Below are 18,859 nucleotides of genomic sequence, written 5' to 3' on the forward strand. Positions count from 1 at the left end.
ATGAAGACTACAAACTTTCCACATTAAATCAAATCCAATTTTATTGGTCACATACATATGGTTGGCAGATGCTAGCGCGTGTGTAGCGAAATGCTTGTGCTTCTAGTTCCAACAGTGCAGTAATATCTAACAAGTAATCTAACAATTCCCCAACAACTACCTAATACACACAAATCTAAAGAGATGGAATAAGAATATGTACATATAAATATATAAATATATATATAAGCAAGGTGCAATAGATGGTATAAGGTACAGTGTATACATATGCTTTGAGTAATGTAAGATATGTTAACATTCTTAAAGTGGCATTGTTTAAAGTGACTAGAGATCCATATATTAAAGTGGCCAGCGATAGTCCCTATGTAGGCAGCATCCTCAGCCTCTCTGAGTTAGTGACTGCCGTTTAGCAGTCTGATGGCCTTGAGATAGAAGCTGTTTTTCAGTCTCTCGGTTTCACTGTTGAAGTCATAGGCATGCGATGAGGATAATCTCTGTATAACGTGTTGCATTTCAATATAAAAAAAAAAAAGAGGATAGCCTACCTGTAGCAACGGACAATCTGACTCTGTAGCCCACTGTGTCCGTCCATTAGACCCCATGTCTCCATTAGCTCTGATATGACACGAGCCAGCTTTAATCAACAGGGCCCCAGTCTGTCCGGGGCCCTCAGGGGCCCAAGCCTCTATGCTGGTCTTCAGGGGGAGGCCCCTGGTCCGGAGCCCAGGGAAGGAGTGTGTCAGGGAGCCAGAGAGGTGTGCTGCCGGACTACAGGACTGGCCCAGCTCCAGAGTAAGATCACGGTTGTCCATCTTTAGAGTACAGTGAACAGCCAACTGGCAAGGGACCAATGAGAGGAGGCCCTGGAAGGCCAGGGATGCAGGGAGTCCTGTGCTCTGTGGAGAAATGTACATACATGGGCATGCGTTGCTCATGTGCATGTAGACACACAAGCATGTGCACGCGCGCGCACATACACACACGCTGTAAAACACACATGTGCAGTCCCTCAAAGTACATACACACAAACCCTATCTCTAACCACACATCCCAACACTATAAAGCACTATCATGAATTGCCACTTCCCCCCCAAAAAAACTGCAGTTTTCAATTATTCTAACAACACAAAGCCTTTCCTCTATCCATACTGTCAACTCAAGGCAACCCCTCTCCCTTCACTCTCACTTCCCCTCTCCCTTCACTCTCACTCCCCCTCTCCCTTCTCTCACTCCCCCTCTCCCTTCACTCTCACTTCCCCTCTAACTTCACTTTCACTCCCCCTCTAACTTCACTCTCACTTCCCCTCTACCTTCACTCTCACTTCCACTCTCCCTTCACTTTCACTCCGCCTTGCTCTTCAATCTCACTTCCCCTTCACTCTCACTCCCCCTTCACTCTCACTCCCCCTCTATCTTCACTCTCACTTCCCCTCTCCCTTTACTCTCACTCCCCCTCTCCCTTCACTCTCACTTCCCCTCTCCCTTCACTCTCACTCCCCCTTTCTCTCTCCCTCTGTTCTCTCCCCCTCTCCCCATCCCTCGACGTTAAACAAAGCGAAGCCCTCTGTCCAGCTGCATCCACAAAGCTCTGTCAATCACACACACACACACACACACACACACACACACACACACACACACACACACACACACACACACAGCTCACAATTAGAGACAAGGAGCTCCCGCTGCTAGTACAAACACCACGGGGCACTGATCTAGACAGAACACATATGGTCTCGCAAACCATCCTATGGGCTACGTCCCAAATGACAACCTATTCAGGATACTATTGTTAACCAGTATTCCCTATATAGTGCGCAACTTTTGACCCTGTTAGGGTGCCATTTGGGGTGCACCCTTGGTGTTCTATCACAGCGACACCCAGTTAAAAATCAGCCCCGAGGTTTGCCTTTGATGAAGACTCCTTCTGAAGTTCTTCAAAGGAGACGGGTGTGTTGATAATATATAGGCGCCCCCCTATTATCATCAAAACCATCTCTTAGCTGGGGTTCCAGCTAGCACAATCAAAGTGGTCATAACTCAGATATCAGGCTGTACCATAGTGGTGATTAATAGCTTAGTCAATGTTATTGTAGTGCATCGTTACCAACTTGTAAGTCGCTCTGGATAAGAGCGTCTGCTAAATGACTTAAATGTAAATGTAAATGTTATAACCGTAACATTTGTGGTAGACAGAGAGAAAGACTTTGTTGATGCAGCAGGGTTGGGGTCAATTCCATTGAAATTCCAGTCAATTCCAGAAGTGCACTGAAACTCCTATTCCATTTCTCTTCAATGCTTTCCAATTGGGAAAATGTGGAATTGGAATTTGGTTTACTTTCTGAATTGACTGGAAATCAAATGGAATAGAACCCAACTCTGCGGTAGGTAGCCTAGTGGTTAAGAACGTTGAGCCAGTAAACGAATGGTTGCTGGTTCAAATACCAGAGCCGGCAAAGTGGAAGGAATCTGCTGTTCTGTCCTTGAGCAATGTAGTTAACCCCCAATATCAACTGCTCCTGGCGTGTGCTGATGATGTTGATTAAGGCAGCCCCCCGCACCTCTCTGATTCAGAGGGGTTGGGTTAAATGCGGAAAGACACATTTTGGATGAATGCATTCCGTTGTGCAACTGACTAGGTTTCCCATTTCCCCAAAAGCTGGCCAAGGCAGAAACATGCAGGCACACAATGGAACTTAGCCCAGCACTAACACATCAGATTCCACTGATCGGTAAGCGGAAACAGATTTGTTTGTGCTCTCCTGGCCAGTGTGTTCTTTACCTGTAGTTCTGGGCAGTAGTGGGTCACATTGACGACCCAGTTAGCCTTATTCTCCTCAGAATCAGCCCTGATCCGGCACTGCCCCAGCTCCAGCTCCACCCCTACCCCAGGGCGTTCACCAGTCGAGATACCCAGGACCAGGGCACTGCGAGGGGGGAGACCCAGGGCATGGAGCCCCGCCAGGGAGTGACGGATGGAGCTCCTGAGGCTGAGCTGGGGGAGGCAGGAGGATAAGGCCAGGCTGGCGGCCCCCCTCTCCTCTCCCCCGGTGTGGAGGTGTGTGTCCAGACGCGTGGTGCAGCCGGAGCGGATCAAGGAGCCGTTCACTGAGAAGTACGGAGGGAGGAGAGTCTGTGGAGGAGAAACCAAAAGTCAGCAACAACAACCAATATATCAAATCAAATGAAAGTTTATTTGTCACGTGCGCCGAATACCACAGTGAAATGCTTACAGGCTCTAACCGACAGTGCAAAAAAGGTATTTGGTGAACAATAGGTAAGTAAAGAAATAAAAACAACAGTAAAAAGACAGTGAAAAATAACCGTAGCGAGGCTACATACAAGTAACATTTAATCGGGCTGATTGAGGTAGTATGTACATGTAGATATGGTTAAAGTGACTATGCATATATGATAAACAGAGAGTAGCAGTAGCGTAAAATAGGGGTTGTCGGGTGGTGGGTGGCGGGACACAATGCAGATAGCCCGGTTCGCCAATGTGCGGGGGCACCGGTTAGTCGGGTCAATTGAGGTAGTATGTACATGAATGTATAGTTAAAGTGACTATGCATATATGATAAACAGAGAGTAGCAGCAGCGTAAAAGAGGGTTTGGGGTAAACAATGCAAATAGTTCGGGTAGCCAGTTGATTACCTGTTCAGGAGTCTTAGGGCTTGGGGGTAAAAATATTGAGAAGCCTTTTCGTCCTAGACTTGGCACTCCGGTACCGCTTGTAGTAGTAGTAGAGAGAACAGTCTATGACTGGGGTGGCTGGGGTCTTTGACAATTTTTAGGGCCTTCCTCTGACACCGCCTGGTGTAGAGGTCCTGGATGGCAGGAAGCTTGGCTCCAGTGATGTACTGGGCCGTACGCATTACCCTCTGTAGTGCCTTGCGGTCCGAGGCCGAGCAGTTCCCGTACCAGGCAGTGATGCAACCAGTCAGGATGCTCTCGATGTTGCAGCTGTAGAACCTTTTGAGGATCTGAAAACCCATGCCAAATCTTTCTAGTTTCCTGAGGGGGAATAGGCTTTGTCGTGCCCTTTTCACGACTGTCTTGTTGTGTTAGGACCATTCTAGTTTGTTGGTGATGTGGACACCAAGGAACTTGAAGCTCTCAACCTGCTCCACTGCAGCCCCGTCGATGAGAATGGGGGTGCTCGGTCCTCCGTTTCCTGTAGTCCACAATCATCTCCTTAATCTTGGTTACGTTGAGGGATAGGTTGTTATTCTGGCACCACCCGGCCAGGTCTCTGACCTCCTCCCTATAGGCTGTCTCGTCGTTGTCGTGATCAGGCCTACCACTGTTGTGTCGTCTGCAAACTTAATGATGGTGTTGGAGTCGTGCCTGGCCATGCAGTCGTGGGTGAACAGGGAGTACAGGAGGGGACTGAGCACGCACCCCTAGGGGGCTTCAGTGTTGAGGATCAGCGTGGCAGATGTGTTGCTAGCTACCCTCACCACCTGGGGGCGGCCCGTCAGGAAGTCCAGGATCCAGTTGCAGAGGGAGGTGTTTAGTCCCAGGATCCTTAGCTTAGTGATGAGCTTTGAGGGCACTATGGTGTTGAACGCTGAGCTGTAGTCAATGAATAGCATTCTCACATAGGTGTTCCTTTTGTCCAGGTGGGAAAGGGCAGTGTGGAGTGCAATAGAGATTGCATCATCTGTGGATCTGTTTGGGCGGTATGCAAATTGGAGTGGGTCTAGGGTTTCTGGGATAATTGTGTTGATGTGAGCCATGACCAGCCTTTCAAAGCACTTCATGGCTAAATAAGACAGTCAAATTTGCAATAGCATACAGGCTGTCTTATTATGTGTGTGTTTTTGTGCTGAAATCAAATAATTATAAAAGATACATATGAACTGACACATCATCAACAACATCACACACCTACAGTGGGGAGAACAAGTATTTGATACACTGCCGATTTTGCAGGTTTTCCTACTTACAAAGCATGTAGAGGTCTGTAATTTTTATCATAGGTACACTTCAACTGTAAGAGACGGAATCTAAAACAAAAATCCAGAAAATCACATTGTATGATTTTTAAATAATTAATTTGCATTTTATTGCATGACATAAGTATTTGATCACCTACCAATCAGTAAGAATTCCGGCTCTCACAGACCTGTTAGTTTTTCTTTAAGAAGCCCTCCTGTTCTCCACTCATTACCTGTATTAACTGCACCTGTTTGAACTCGTTACCTGTATAAAAGACACCTGTCCACACACTCAATCAAACAGATTCCAACCTCTCCACAATGGCCAAGACCAGAGAGCTGTGTAAGGACATCAGGGATAAAATTGTAGACCTGCACAAGGCTGGGATGGGCTACAGGACAATAGGCAAGCAGCTTGGTTAGAAGGAAACAACTGTTGGCGCAATTATTAGAAAATGGAAGAAGTTCAAGATGACGGTCGATCACCCTCGGTCTGGGGCTCCATGCAAGATTTCACCTCGTGGGGCATCAATGATCATGAGGAAGGTGAGGGATCAGCCCAGAACTACACGGCAGGACCTGGTCAATGACCTGAAGAGAGCTGGGACCACAGTCTCAAAGAAAACCATTAGTAACAGACTACGCCGTCATGGATTAAAATCCTGCAGCGCACGCAAGGTCCCCCTGCTTAAGCCAGTGCATGTCCAGGCCTGTCTGAAGTTTGCCAATGACCATCTGGATGATCCAGAGGAGGAATGGGAGAAGGTCATGTGGTCTGATGAGACAAAAATAGAGCTTTTTGGTCTAACTCCACTCGCCGTGTTTGGAGGAAGAAGAAGTATGAGTACAACCCCAAGAACACCATCCCAACCGTGAAGCATGGAGGTGGAAACATAATTCTTTGGGGATGCTTTTCTGCAAAGGGGACAGGACGACTGCACCGTATTGAGGGGAGGATGGATGGGGCCATGTATCGCGAGATCTTGGCCAACAACCTCCTTCCCTCAGTAAGAGCATTGAAGATGGGTCGTGGCTGGGTCTTCCAGCATGACAACGACACGAAACACACAGCCATGGCAACTAAGGAGTGGCTCCGTAAGAAGCATCTCAAGGTCCTGGAGTGGCCTAGCCAGTCTCCAGACCTGAACCCAATAGAAAATCTTTGGAGGGAGCTGAAAGTCCGTATTGCCCAGCGACAGCCCCGAAACCTGAAGGATCTGGAGAAGATCTGTAGGGAGGAGTGGGCCAAAATCCCTGCTGCAGTGTGTGCAAACCTAGTCAAGAACTACAGGAAACGTATGATCTCTGTAATTGCAAACAAAGGTTTCTGTACCAAATATTAAGTTCTGCTTTTCTGATGTATCAAATACTTATGTCATGCAATAAAATGCAAATTAATTACTTAAAAATCATACAATGTGATTTTCTGGATTTTTGTTTTAGATTCCGTCTCTCATAGTTGAAGTGTACCTATGATAAAAATTACAGACCTCTACATGCTTTGTAAGTAGGAAAACCTGCAAAATCGGCAGTGTATCAAATACTTGTTCTCCCCACTGTATATAGCCCCTGTATATAGCCTCGTTATTGTATTGTGTTACTTTTGATTTGATTTTTATTTTAGTTTATTTAGTAAATATTTTCTTCACTATTTCTTGAACTGCATTGTTGGTTAAGGGCATGTAAGTAAGCATTTCACAGTAAGGTCTACACCTGCTGTATTTGGGCACGTGTGACAAATAAAATGTGATTTGATTTGATTGGTCCTGGGTTCTAAATGTGAGACAGCATTACCCCATGTGTCAGCGATATGCCATGCTGTAAAGGAAAGCGGAGGCTCATCTTTCTGCTGAAGACTTCCTGCTTTCTGTCGCTGGGAAACATGTTTGAGGTCACTTGTAAAATCAATTTGATTGATTGATTTCCTGTTCCCTCCATGTTTCCACCTCTCTACTCATAGAAATAGAATGACATTGATTAGAATGGGTATGCCCGTTCTAGTAATTCTATTTCTATGTCTCTACCTTAAGTAGGTTACAGCGCTGACGGACAACCAGGGTCCATGTCCTTCTGTGTTCCCCTCTATGTAGATTAGTCCCGTGGGTCAGCATGGAACACGTATCACTCTCCAGCTCCACCTGTGCCTGAGTGGGCCCCGCAAACACGCTCAGGGTGGCGTCCTCTGGTATCCCAGCATGCTTTAGGGTGGCAAGGTCATGTTGGAGGACGGCCCTGAGGGCGGCGTTTGGGGATTGGCCGAGGGCCTCCCAAGTCGCCGTGACGTCCAGGTTGGCCGAGTGGGCGTCCAAGGAAACCCGGGCGTTCCCGGAGAGGGAGGCGCGTCGGAGCTGGGCTGACCCGTGCAGGTCAACACTTTCTGGGATGGAGGAGGCGGAGAGAGTGGCCCATTGGTGGTGGAGGGTCCAGCCCAGCTCAGCCCGGCTTTCTCTCAGTAGCAAGGATAACAGGCAGTGGAGAGAATCCTGGTTGTTTTCAAGATCCACAGTACCCCTAAGGCCGTCTTTCACAGCGCTTCCTATTATGGTCATAGATGTCCTGCTTGGTGCTAGTGCCCCTTCCCCTTCAGTGATCCGCACCCAGGCCACCCGCACCTCTCCCCCGCACTGTGTCGACACCACCAGGCTGGATCTGACCGAGTCACACACCCCGCTCACTTCCACCCAGAGGTAACACCACCGCTCTGCCCTAACACGACCTCTAACCTCGGCCTTGTGTGTGACATGAGGAGTCCCATACTCAACCAGGCCGTGCCATGCATAGAGCCCTGCCGCCTCCTGCCTCAGCCCCCCACTAAGGTCCACCCTCCAGAGGCCAACCACCGACCCGAACCCCAGGCTCCATCGCTTAGGCCCAGGCCGGAGCAGAAGCCTGAGGCTAGAGTGGGAGGGTAGCCCCAGAGAGAGCTGCAGTAGCCGGGAGGAGTGGGTGAGGTTGGCCCTGAGCTCGGCCTGACCCGTGGGGCTGTAGCAGCCTTTGGCCTGTGCGGTGATGCTAGGGTAGGCTAACGCTAGGCCGTAGCAGAGCCTGCTGCTGTGTGGTCTCTCGGAGCGAAAGGCGCGTACCTCCACAGGTCGACCAGCGACGCTTCCGGAGCACTGGGCCGAGAGGCGGTCATTATCGGGACCGTTGGTGGCGTACCCCGTGCAGCTCATCTGTGAAAACAGAGACCCCCGTCGACAAAGTTTGTTTATTAAAGGGGGAGCAGTGGGAGAAGATGGAGGAATTTAACACAGACAGTATGGCACATGAGTTGGAGCGCACGGTTCCTATTCTTCTTTGGAGTGAAAACAACTATGATATCAGAGGCTCTTCACTACAGAACTAGAAGCAATTGAGCAAATGCATTTTCCTTTTTCAAGTCAAATTTGCATGGCTTACAAAAGTGTCTACTTGACTACTGTAGAAACACTGTTGGTATGGTACTGAGGGATTATAGAAATGGAATACAATTATGATAGAAATGGAATACAAGTCTTGTGATATTTGAATTTGTTGCAATGTTGGAAATGTGTTTTTGAGTGATTTTCCAATGTACAAATGTGTTAGTCACCTGCAATGATGTAGGTATCATTCCTTTGAGTTGCCTCAGGTAGTGCAAAAGAGACACAGTCAGGTTGGCAGCGTTGTTCCCCTTGCCAGCTTCCACTAGGACGTCCACCATCTTCTGTTCTTCAACTGCTATGGCCAACCCTGCACTCAAACGCTCTGTCTCCTCCTACAGTCAGAGGTCATGAAAATTATTTTGCTCATTAACTATTAAACTGAAAATACTGTAATACATAGAAGTAAAGACTGAATTATGAATGTCTTTCATGGCTTGAAACCTGAAAATCAAATGAATTTCTATTCTTATAATTATTAAAGCCTTAGCTTGAAGCATCTTTGATACATCTTCTTCGATATCTTGATAAGTTATCTCCAGGGATATGTCAAAAATCAAGTTCAATGCAGCGTTCTTAACAACAATAGAGTAGCGAGAAAGAAGAGAAAGGATGAGGAAGAAGAGGATGAAGCTGCACCTGATAGTGCCCTGTAGCCTGGATGGAGCTGGGCAGGCCTCTTTGGACCAGGGCCTTGCTTTGGTGCTGTACCCTGGTTTGGAGCTCCCATCGTGGGGAGGCCCCGCCAGTCCTGGCCCTCTCAAACTCAGCCTTCAGGCCATGAGCCCCGGTCTGTAGTTCTGCCAGCACTGAGAGCCTGCCCTCCTCCTGGGTCCAGCTCACCTGGGCACCGCTGTTACCTGGTATACCTAAAACATTGGTGACAGACAATGGTACACAATGGATTTATGTCATTTACCAATACTTGAAAGGGCTTATGATAAACAGGGCATGTGACACATTATTTTTACAACAGATTACGGTTTCATATTATCATATTAATTGAGGATATCTAAGGAGAGAAAGTGTGGAGGTGAAAGGAGCATAGAAGTAGGACATCTGAGGAGAGGGAAGAGGGAATGGCGGAGTAGAGACTCAAAGTGACTATAACATGTGACAGACGGAGGGGGTCACCTGCAGTATGGAGCCAGCGGGAGGAGTGAGAGAGCTGGGCGTTGACTCCACCCCTCGCCTGACTGCCCAATCGGCGGCTCATATTCACACACAGAGACTCCTCCCCTGCCCGAGCGCACAACCAATCACTGGCCGCGTCAGGCTCTTTCCCCAGCATGCCATCCTCTTCCTCCCGGGTGTCTCCTTGGTCCTGTTGATGACTCAGCTCCACACTGTACACAGCCTTACTCACTGTCACTCTCAGCTGCCCTGCAACACACATGTACACTTCATAGTACTGAATAATACATTTGTGTGTGTGTGTGTGTGTGTGTGTGTGTGTGTGTGTGTGTGTGTGTGTGTGTGTGTGTGTGTGTGTGCGTGCGTGCGTGCGTGCGTGCGTGCGTGCGTGCGTGCGTGCGTGCGTGCGTGCGTGCGTGCGTGCGTGCGTGTGTGTGGACGTGTTTAACTATTCTTGTGGGGACCAGAAGTCCCTACAAGAATATTGTGTGTGTGTGTGTGCGTGTGTGTTTCACCATTTATACAGCATTAACATGGAAAATACACAAACCTGGGTTCGCCATGGCACTTCTCGAGACAAGACCAGATGAATGAGTCTCAATCACTTCTTATGTCAAATAGATCCATACCTTCAGTGAGCCAGTCTGACTGCCCCAGGGTTCCTTCCAGACTCAGGGCAGGAGGCAGAGCAGTGAGGCTAGGTAAGGAGTGCCTCAGGCCGCCCGTGACAGCCATCCGGAGGCCCGGGGAACCAGGGGAGTGCTCCAATGAGCCAGCCACCTGGGCCTGCAGGACCTCCCCTCCCTGGTCATAGGAACCATGCATGGAGAGTCTGGAAGGAGATAGACAGGGAGAGATGAGAAGGTATGGAGGTACTATGAACGATTACAATTAGGATACAGAGTGAGAAAGCATGGGGAGGGATACAGCAAAACTGTGGTTAAGACAGACAGACCTGTCCTAAGTACACACTGTATGTAGCTACTTGATAGACTAGTATTTATATATTCTTAATTCCATTCCTATACTTAGATTCATGTGTATTGGGTATATATTGTTAGATATTACTGCACTGTCGGAGCTAGAAGCACAAGCATTCCGCTACACCTGCAGTAACATCTGCACATACCATGTGTATGTGGCCAATAACATTTGATTTGATTTAGTGAGAATGCACTCACTTATCTGAGGATATGTTGGCAGACATGTTGAGTTGCAGCTCAGTGGCTGAAGTAGGTAGTAGAGTCTGGAGCAGGGCCAGACGTATACTCAGGGCTCTGGTGTCTCTCTGTAGGGAGTGGGAGAGCTGGGCCTCCAGCAGGGCTCTGTCCTTCCCATCAGCCCTCACACACAGAGAGCTGCTCACTCCGCCGTCCACCATAGACGTGTCTGCAGTGAGCCGGGCCTGGAGAATACAAAACGTAAAGTTACGAATACTAAACCCATTAGAAACCACGAGATACGCTGACCAAAAAACAAAAAAAGCGACATATTTTTTTATTTATATACCTCGTCGATTAAGGGATTCAAATGTCAACCTTTGAAAAAGCACATTAGCAACCCACCTCCAATGTTTTAAGGATCTTGGATTGGAAGGGATGTGTGAGCGAGGAATACAGACCAATTCTGTCTGATGAGCCATTCAGATTAACAGAAAACTGATGGAGAAAAAGAAACACATTGTTAATGATTGATAAGTGCTGTAATCATAAATAAGCAATATTTTTTATTTAAGTGGTGAATGAATAGTTACTCTTACCTGACACTCCTGCCGGTTGATTCCTACTTTGCCTCTCACTAGGTAATCAAACACACGGTTATTTTTCGGATTCCAGGACACATCTCCTTCCAGTATGGCCGACGAAGGGAGCTTCAACTGAAATAGCTAAGAAAGTCATGGGTCCAGCACAATAGTTTTTTCCTCTCCTTGTCTCCCTTCCTTGGAAAGGTGAAATCAAATTCCCAGTGGACATCCATCATATTCCCCTATCGTTTTTATCATATTACTGCACAAGTGACAAGATGAAGAAGTCTTTTCACACTATTGGGATGAAACTCCACACTTCCTTTCTGGTAATGTCAACACAAACAGTGCATTCGGGAAGTATTCAGACCCCTTCCCTTTTTCCAAATATTTTACGTTACAGCCTAATTCTAAAATGAATTCAATAAATAAACATCCTTATCAATCTACACACAATAACCCATAATGACAAAGCGAAAACAGATTTTTAGACACTTTTGCAAATGTATTAAAAATAAAAAACAGAAATACCTTATTTATATATGTCACGCCCTGACCTTAGAGATCCTTATTATTCTCTATGTTATTTTGTTTGGTGTCATCAATAAAGTTACGATGTACGCCTACCAGGCTGCACGCCTACCACGCTGTGCCTTGGTCCACTCATCATTCTACTACAAACGAGAGCTGTTACAATATAAGTATTCAGACCCTTTGCTATGAGACTCAAAATTGAGGTGAGGTGCATCCTGTTTCCATTGATCATCCTTGAGATGTTTCTACAACTTGATTGGAGTCCACCTGTGGTAAATTCAATTGATTGGACATGATTTGGAAAGGCACACACCTGTCTATATAAGATCCCACAGTTGACAGTGCATGTCGGAGCAAAAACCAAGCCATGAGGTTGACGCAATTGTCCGTAGAGCTCCGAGACAGGATTGTGTTGAGGCACAGATCGGGGGAAGGGTACCAAAAACATTCTGCAGCAGTTAACGTCCCCAATGTCCCCTTTTATGGTAGAGTGGCCAGACGGTAGCCACTCCTCAGTAAAAGGCACATGACAGCCCGATTGGAGTTTGCCAAAAGGCACTTAAAGGACTCTCAGACCATGAACAAAAAAAAAACTCTGGTCTGATGAAACCAAGATTGAACTCATTAGCCTGAATGCCAAATGTCATGTCTGGAGGAAACCTGGCACCATCCCTACGGTGAAGCATGGTGGTGGCAGCAGCATCATGCTGTTGGGAAGTTTTTAGCAGCAGGGACTGGGAGACAAGTCTGGATCGAGGGAAAGATGAACGGAGTAAAGTACAGAGAGATCATTGATGAAAACTTGCTCCAGAGGGGTGAGGACCTCAGACTGGGGCAAAGGTTCACCTTCCAACAGAACAATGACCCAAAGCACACAGCCTAGACAATGCATGAGTGGCTTCGGGACAAGTCTCTGAATATCCTTTTGTGGCCCAGCCAGAGACCTGAAAAATAGCTGTGCAACGACGCTCCCCATCCAACCTGACAGAGCTTGAGAGGATCTGCTGAGAAGAATGGGAGAAACTCCCCAAATACAGGTGGGTCAAGCTTGCAGCATCATACCCAAGAAGACTCGAGGCTGTAATCGCTGCCAAAGGTGCTTCAACAAAGTACTGAGTAAAGGGTCAGAATAATGTGATATATGCCCCAAAAATATATATACATTTGCAAAAATTTAATTATAGAGTATTGTGTGTAGATTTTAGAATAAGGCTGTAACGTAACAAAATGTGGAAAAAGTCAAGGGGTCTGAATACTTTCAGAATGCACTGTATAGGGCTCTATTTTTGGCTGGTGTTAAGGCGGCACTAGTGTCAAAAGATGTTAGTTTGCAATTTCGTCATGTGAAAACTGATGGGGTGGAAATATTTGAGGTGGTCGAATTGCTGCAAAGAAACTACTACTTAAGGACACCAATAAGAAGAAGATACTTGCATTGGCCAAGAAACACGAGCAATGGACATTAGAACGGTGGAAATATGCCCTTTGGTCTGATGAGTCCAAGTTTTTGATTTTTGGTTCCAACCGCCGTGTCTTTGTGAGACGCAGAGTAGGTGAACGGATGATTTCTGCATGTGTGGTTCCCACTGTGAATCATGGAGGAGGAGGTGTGATGGTGTGGGTGTGCTTTGCTGGTGACACTGTCTGTGATTTAATTTGAATTTAAGGCACACTTAACCAACATGGCTACCACAGCATTCTGCAGCGATACGCCATCCCATCTGGTTTGCGCTTAGTGGGACTATCATTTGTTTTTAAACAGGACAATGACCCAACACACCTCCAGGCTGTGTAAGGGCTATTTGATCAAGAAGGAGAGTGATGGAGTGCTGCATCAGATGACCTGGCCTCCACAATCACCCGACCTCAACCCAATTGAGATGGTTTGGGATGAGTTGGACCACAGGGTGAAGAACAAGCAGCCAACAAGTGCTCAGCATATGTGGGAACTCCTTCAAGACTGTTGGCAAGGCATTCCAGGTGAAGATGTTTGAGAGAATGCCAGAGTGTGCAAAGCTGTCATCAAGGCAAAAGGTGGCTACTTTGAAGAATCTAAAATCTAAAATCTATTTTGATTTGTTTAACATTTTATTGGTCACTACATGATTTCATATGTGTTATTTCATCGTTTTGATGTCTTCACTATTATTCTACGATGTAGAAAATAGTAAAAATAAAGAAAAACCCTTGAATGAGTAGGTGTGTCCAAACTTTTGACTGGTACTGTATATATATTTGTTTATTTTTTTCTTTACAAAAAATATATGGGTGATCTATCACAATATATCTGTAATATTAAAGCTGATCTACCCCCCCCCCCCCCCCCCCCAATAATAAAAAAAGGGTGTGACATAGCCAAGTTGTTGTTGTTGTTTAGCATTTCATTAGAATTATTCATTCTCTTTTTAGGGCTAATCAATAATTACTTTAATCTTGCTTATTGACCATGTTTGGCATGTCCATGCTCAGCCATAATGCAATTTACAGTAGACCTAGACCCTATATCAGTGTGAATACTATTGAAGCCATGCAATTACTTAGAACAATGTGGACTGCAAATTGTTTCAAGCTAACCTATTTAGCAAAGATAGGTCTACATTTTGTTATTTCGTTTCTGTAAGCTATTTATTAAGAAACTATAACAGAGTAAAATTGGAATTGGAGTTGATTCCACGGCAATACATAAAAGACTGTTGAAGCAACCACATATTTCGCAATGGATCACGTTCTGATTGGCCAGTGAGGGGCCAAGCCTGGACACACCAACAACTTCTTCATTCATCAAAACATAGCCTTTTTGCGCCAACAAGTGCAGCAATAATTTTGATCATGAAAAATATTTCTGACACACCCCTGAACCTATAGCGCAATCGCCTGCACTTAGATTTACCATTGCGTTAGATTTGTTAAAATAGAGCCCTCATTAACACTGCTCAATGGAATACAGTACCAGTCAAAAGTTTGGACACACCTACTCATTCAAGGGTTTTTCTTAATTTTTTACTATTATCTACATTGTAGAATAATTGTGAAGACATCTAAACTTTGAAATAACATATTTGGAATCATGCAGTAACCAAGCTGTCATCAAGGCAAAGGGTGGCTACTTTGAAGAATCTAAAATCTAAAATCTATTTTGATTTGTTTAACACTTTTTTGGTTACTACATGATTCCATATGTGTTATTTCATAGTGTTGATGTCTTCACTATTCTTCTACAATATATAAAATAGTAAAAATAAAGAAAACCCCTTGAATGAGTAGGTGTGTCCAAACTTTGACTGGTACTGTATATTATATTATAATTATATATTATACTGTTTATATTATTTAAAGTCCCTCTTATAGAATCTGCCTTACCTGGAGTAGATGGGTGAGGTTGGCTCGAACTTTGACCCTATGCTGAGGTAAATCTGAGGGGTTCAACTGAATTTGTCCAAGGAACGTCAGTCTGTCCTTCTTCCCGATCCGAACCCTCCCTCGCACCTCTCTCTGCGTCTGTAGAGAAATATGGCGGCCATAGTCTTTTATAGAGAACTTTTTCACCCACAGGATCTCTATGGGTATAGCAGACATAAAATTGGACTCAAGTACAGCGCTACCAACTCATTCTCCACACGTGCTCTGCTACAAGCCTGTTTTGTTAGACTGAAATTCAATTTAGTCATTTAACGTACCATTGTTTTTATCAAAACAGACAGTACCAGAGGATCTGTGTTGATGTCTTGAAATGTGATGGGTATCAATCACCCTACCTGATTGCTAAACATTGTGACACACACTTCAGAGTCTGGAGGGATGACGTCATAGCTGAACGTGTGGGTCAAGGAGGAACACACCTGCAGAAGATACAAATAGAAGAAACCAATAGAAGACAACATCACTGAGAAAGATTGACTAATGACTGTTGTATTAACCTTTCCTATAGCAATTCAGGGCTTGTATTCAAAGAGCGTCTCAAACTACGGGTGCTGATCCAGGATCTGTTTTTAGATCATAATGAATGAGGGTCGTTCTTGAATTGCGGTGGCATTTTGCGTCCCTTGCCTTTGCAACCATGAAAAAAAACACTTTAAAATAGCAAATAGTTACACATCATACATGTTTCTGTTTGTATTGAACTGTTTACCAATGACAATAATCCAATTTGGTTATACTGCAACACTTTATGTTTATAGATTGTTAAAGTAGTTAAGGTAAGCAAATTGGCTTGTCCCAGTAGTGATGTGTAGAGTTATAGTGATATTTGGGGGATTTTGAGATATCTACAGGCAGTCAGTCAATTATTTGCACCTTTGATAAAGATGAGCAAGAAAGACTGTAAAAAATAAATAATACAAATACTGAGCGCCTGTCACGCCTGCTCCCGCTCTCCCTCTCTGGCGCTCGAGGGCATCAGGCTGCCCTTCATTACACACACCTATCACCATCATTACGCGCAGCAGCACTCATTGGATTCACATGGACTCCTTCCCTTTGTCGATTGCCCCGTCTATAACTGTCTACTCCCCCATTTGTTCCCTGTGTCTGCATTAATGTCGTTATGTGTTTACGGCCAGACGCTGTCCTGTCCTCTTCCATGTCCGGTGATAATTATATGTTCACTCCCTGTACCTGCTTCTCATCTCTACCAGCGTCGATCCTTACAGCTACATTGTATTCCCCCCCATAAAAGGGGAAATTATATTATTTTATGCTAATACAATTGCTCAGAGAAATATATTTTATTTAACAAGTAATTGAACAAAATTCTCAAAAAGATAGGGGTGAAGATTATTGTCACACCTGTTTCAATATTTTGCGTCCACTGGTCCTGGGGCCCTTGTTAAGGTCAACGGCATTATGAAGCGCCGGCCAGAGGGAAGCCTCTCAAACTGAGGGTGTAGAGGGTGGGAGGGGTCACCAACGACAGCCAGTGTCTTCCTTTTGGTTGCCTTGTGGAACAGAATGCTCAAATGTGCCTGTGGTCGACCAATTACTTTGCTGGCTGTGTTTACTATTCTGGTCAGTTTGCTTTTGCTCCTCACACTCAGATTACCAGACTGTCATATTGAATGTGAGGATGCTCACCACCAAGCTGCTGTACACCCTCTCCAGAACATCCTGGCTGACCCCAAACCCCTTTAATTTCCTGATTAAGAACAGACGTTGCCTTGCTTTAAAAAGAAATACACTCTGCATTCTCTGTAAAACTTAGCTTGTTATCATTTTGTGTCCCTAGGTATTTAAAACACTCAACCACCTCTACTGGTTGGTCATTCAGAGAGAGTGGTTGGGGACAGTTGTTGCCATTGATGATCAGCTCCTTTGTCTTTTCCACATTGATGTGGAGGAAACTTGACCGGCACCATTCTTGAAGGTTGTTGGTCTGTTTAAAATAGATGTCCCCATCTGACTTGGTATCTTTTAAAAAAGAGTCCTACCAGAGCCATGTCATCCGCATACTTAAAAAGGCTTACATTGTTTCCTTGGCTCTTCATCTCGTTAGTGTAGATAGAGAACAACAACGGTGAAAGGACACACCCCTGGGGAGCCCCTGTGTTCAGGGTCAGTTCATCAGAGAGGGCCCCATTCATGGGGATCCTGTCACGCCCTGACCTCAGAGATCCTTTTTATGTCTCTATTTTGGTTTGGTCAAGGTGTGAGTTGGGGTGGGTATTCTATGTTCTATTATTTGTATTTCTATGTTTTGGCCGGGTAGGGTTCTCAATCAGGGACAGCTGTCTATCGTTGTCTCTAATTGAGAACCATACTTAGGTAGCCCTTTTTACCACGTGTCTTTGTGGGAGGTTGACTTTGTTTATGGCACATAGCCATTAGCTTCACGGTTTGTTTTGTAGTGTTTATTGTTTTTGTTCGGTGTCTTTTCTAATAAAAAGAAAATGTACGCTGACCACGCTGTACTTTGGTCTACTTCATTTGACGGGCGTGACAGATCCTCTGTGGGCGGTCAATTAAAAAGTCCTTGATCCAATTTTCATTTTTTTTGCATACAATATATCTCAGTATTTGTATTATTTATTTTATACAGTTTTTTCTGCTCATCTTTATCATAAGTGCCAATAATTTTGGACCTGACCGTATTTATTATTTTGAAGGCTAGAAAGTGAACAAAATTATTTAATATCTTGTATAAATCAATAAAAACAAAGAAGGCTATTAAAATACTTATTTTTTATTAGTATAATAATTAATAATTAGTATAATAATAGTATAATAATAATGATTTTCAAGGCGGTAAACACCGATGACATAAAAGGGAGGCCTTTTATGTCATCGGTGTTTACCGCCTTGAAAATCACTTATTACAATGATATACAAGTACCTTGAGCATTCTCTCCAGTGGAAAACTGTTATCGGAGGAGGGGTATATGTTAAATAAAATGATTAGCTAATCACACCCTTTTAGTATGTCTTCAATTTGAGGATTCCATTGATAATTTGGTGTCTAAATCCAAAGTGTCACTTTCGTGTTGCACAATTTAAATAAAGGGAAATAACAATGTGAGCAAAATTATTAATCATATGCCTTTAGTAAATCGTTTTTAAAGGGTTAATGACCTTAGATTTGACCATCTGTGGCCTCCACTTAAGAAAATCCTCAATAACCTAACATTTCTCATGGATGTTACCATCATTGGTGTTACTACTCCTACTGGTGACACAATGTTATCATAAAGGTCAAAATTATTTAAAGTCATTATGCTTCCATATTGGTTGATTTAGAATGGGAAGGTGTACCTAAATACATTTAAATAACTACAAATTCAGGAACAACCATATGATTATATTGACATTAGTAGGACCTGATCCTAGATCAGCACTCCTACTCTGAGACCTTTGTAAATATGGGCCCAGAAACATGAGTGGTCCTGGACTCACAAAAGGGCTGGGTTGCTGGTATCCCAGGGTGAGAGTATGAATGATGTCTCTGTTGCTATAGAGATGGGCTTTGGATTCCAGGATGTAAAGGCCCTTGTGGAGGTCGACAGTGAAAGTCTCCTGGAGAAGGAAGCTCTGGAGAAAGTTCTGGAACGGCTGTCTGTTAGCGGGATGGGAGGGGGAATTACAACTTTATTTTTTGTCAGGATTACAATGCAATT

General features: G+C 44.8%; 1 protein-coding gene across 1 annotated transcript in view; it reads right to left on the reverse strand.

The window, feature by feature from the left end:
- LOC139551048 (uncharacterized) overlaps positions 1-18,859 on the reverse strand; it is a 71,556-nt gene that overhangs the window by 19,073 nt on the left and 33,624 nt on the right. Inside the window, exons 32-44 of the mRNA XM_071362399.1 lie at positions 18,639-18,798; positions 15,512-15,595; positions 15,117-15,254; positions 11,238-11,354; positions 11,044-11,136; positions 10,660-10,883; positions 10,108-10,310; positions 9,479-9,727; positions 8,984-9,213; positions 8,515-8,679; positions 8,027-8,116; positions 2,786-3,136; positions 546-896 (exon numbers count right to left, since the gene is read on the reverse strand). Of these exons, the coding sequence (XP_071218500.1) occupies positions 546-896; positions 2,786-3,136; positions 8,027-8,116; positions 8,515-8,679; positions 8,984-9,213; positions 9,479-9,727; positions 10,108-10,310; positions 10,660-10,883; positions 11,044-11,136; positions 11,238-11,354; positions 15,117-15,254; positions 15,512-15,595; positions 18,639-18,798 (2,455 nt within the window). The remainder of the gene's footprint in view (positions 1-545; positions 897-2,785; positions 3,137-8,026; positions 8,117-8,514; positions 8,680-8,983; positions 9,214-9,478; positions 9,728-10,107; positions 10,311-10,659; positions 10,884-11,043; positions 11,137-11,237; positions 11,355-15,116; positions 15,255-15,511; positions 15,596-18,638; positions 18,799-18,859) is intronic.

The sequence above is a fragment of the Salvelinus alpinus genome, chromosome 23 (genome assembly GCF_045679555.1).
Source record: "Salvelinus alpinus chromosome 23, SLU_Salpinus.1, whole genome shotgun sequence".
NCBI classification, from domain to species: Eukaryota; Metazoa; Chordata; class Actinopteri; order Salmoniformes; family Salmonidae; genus Salvelinus; species Salvelinus alpinus.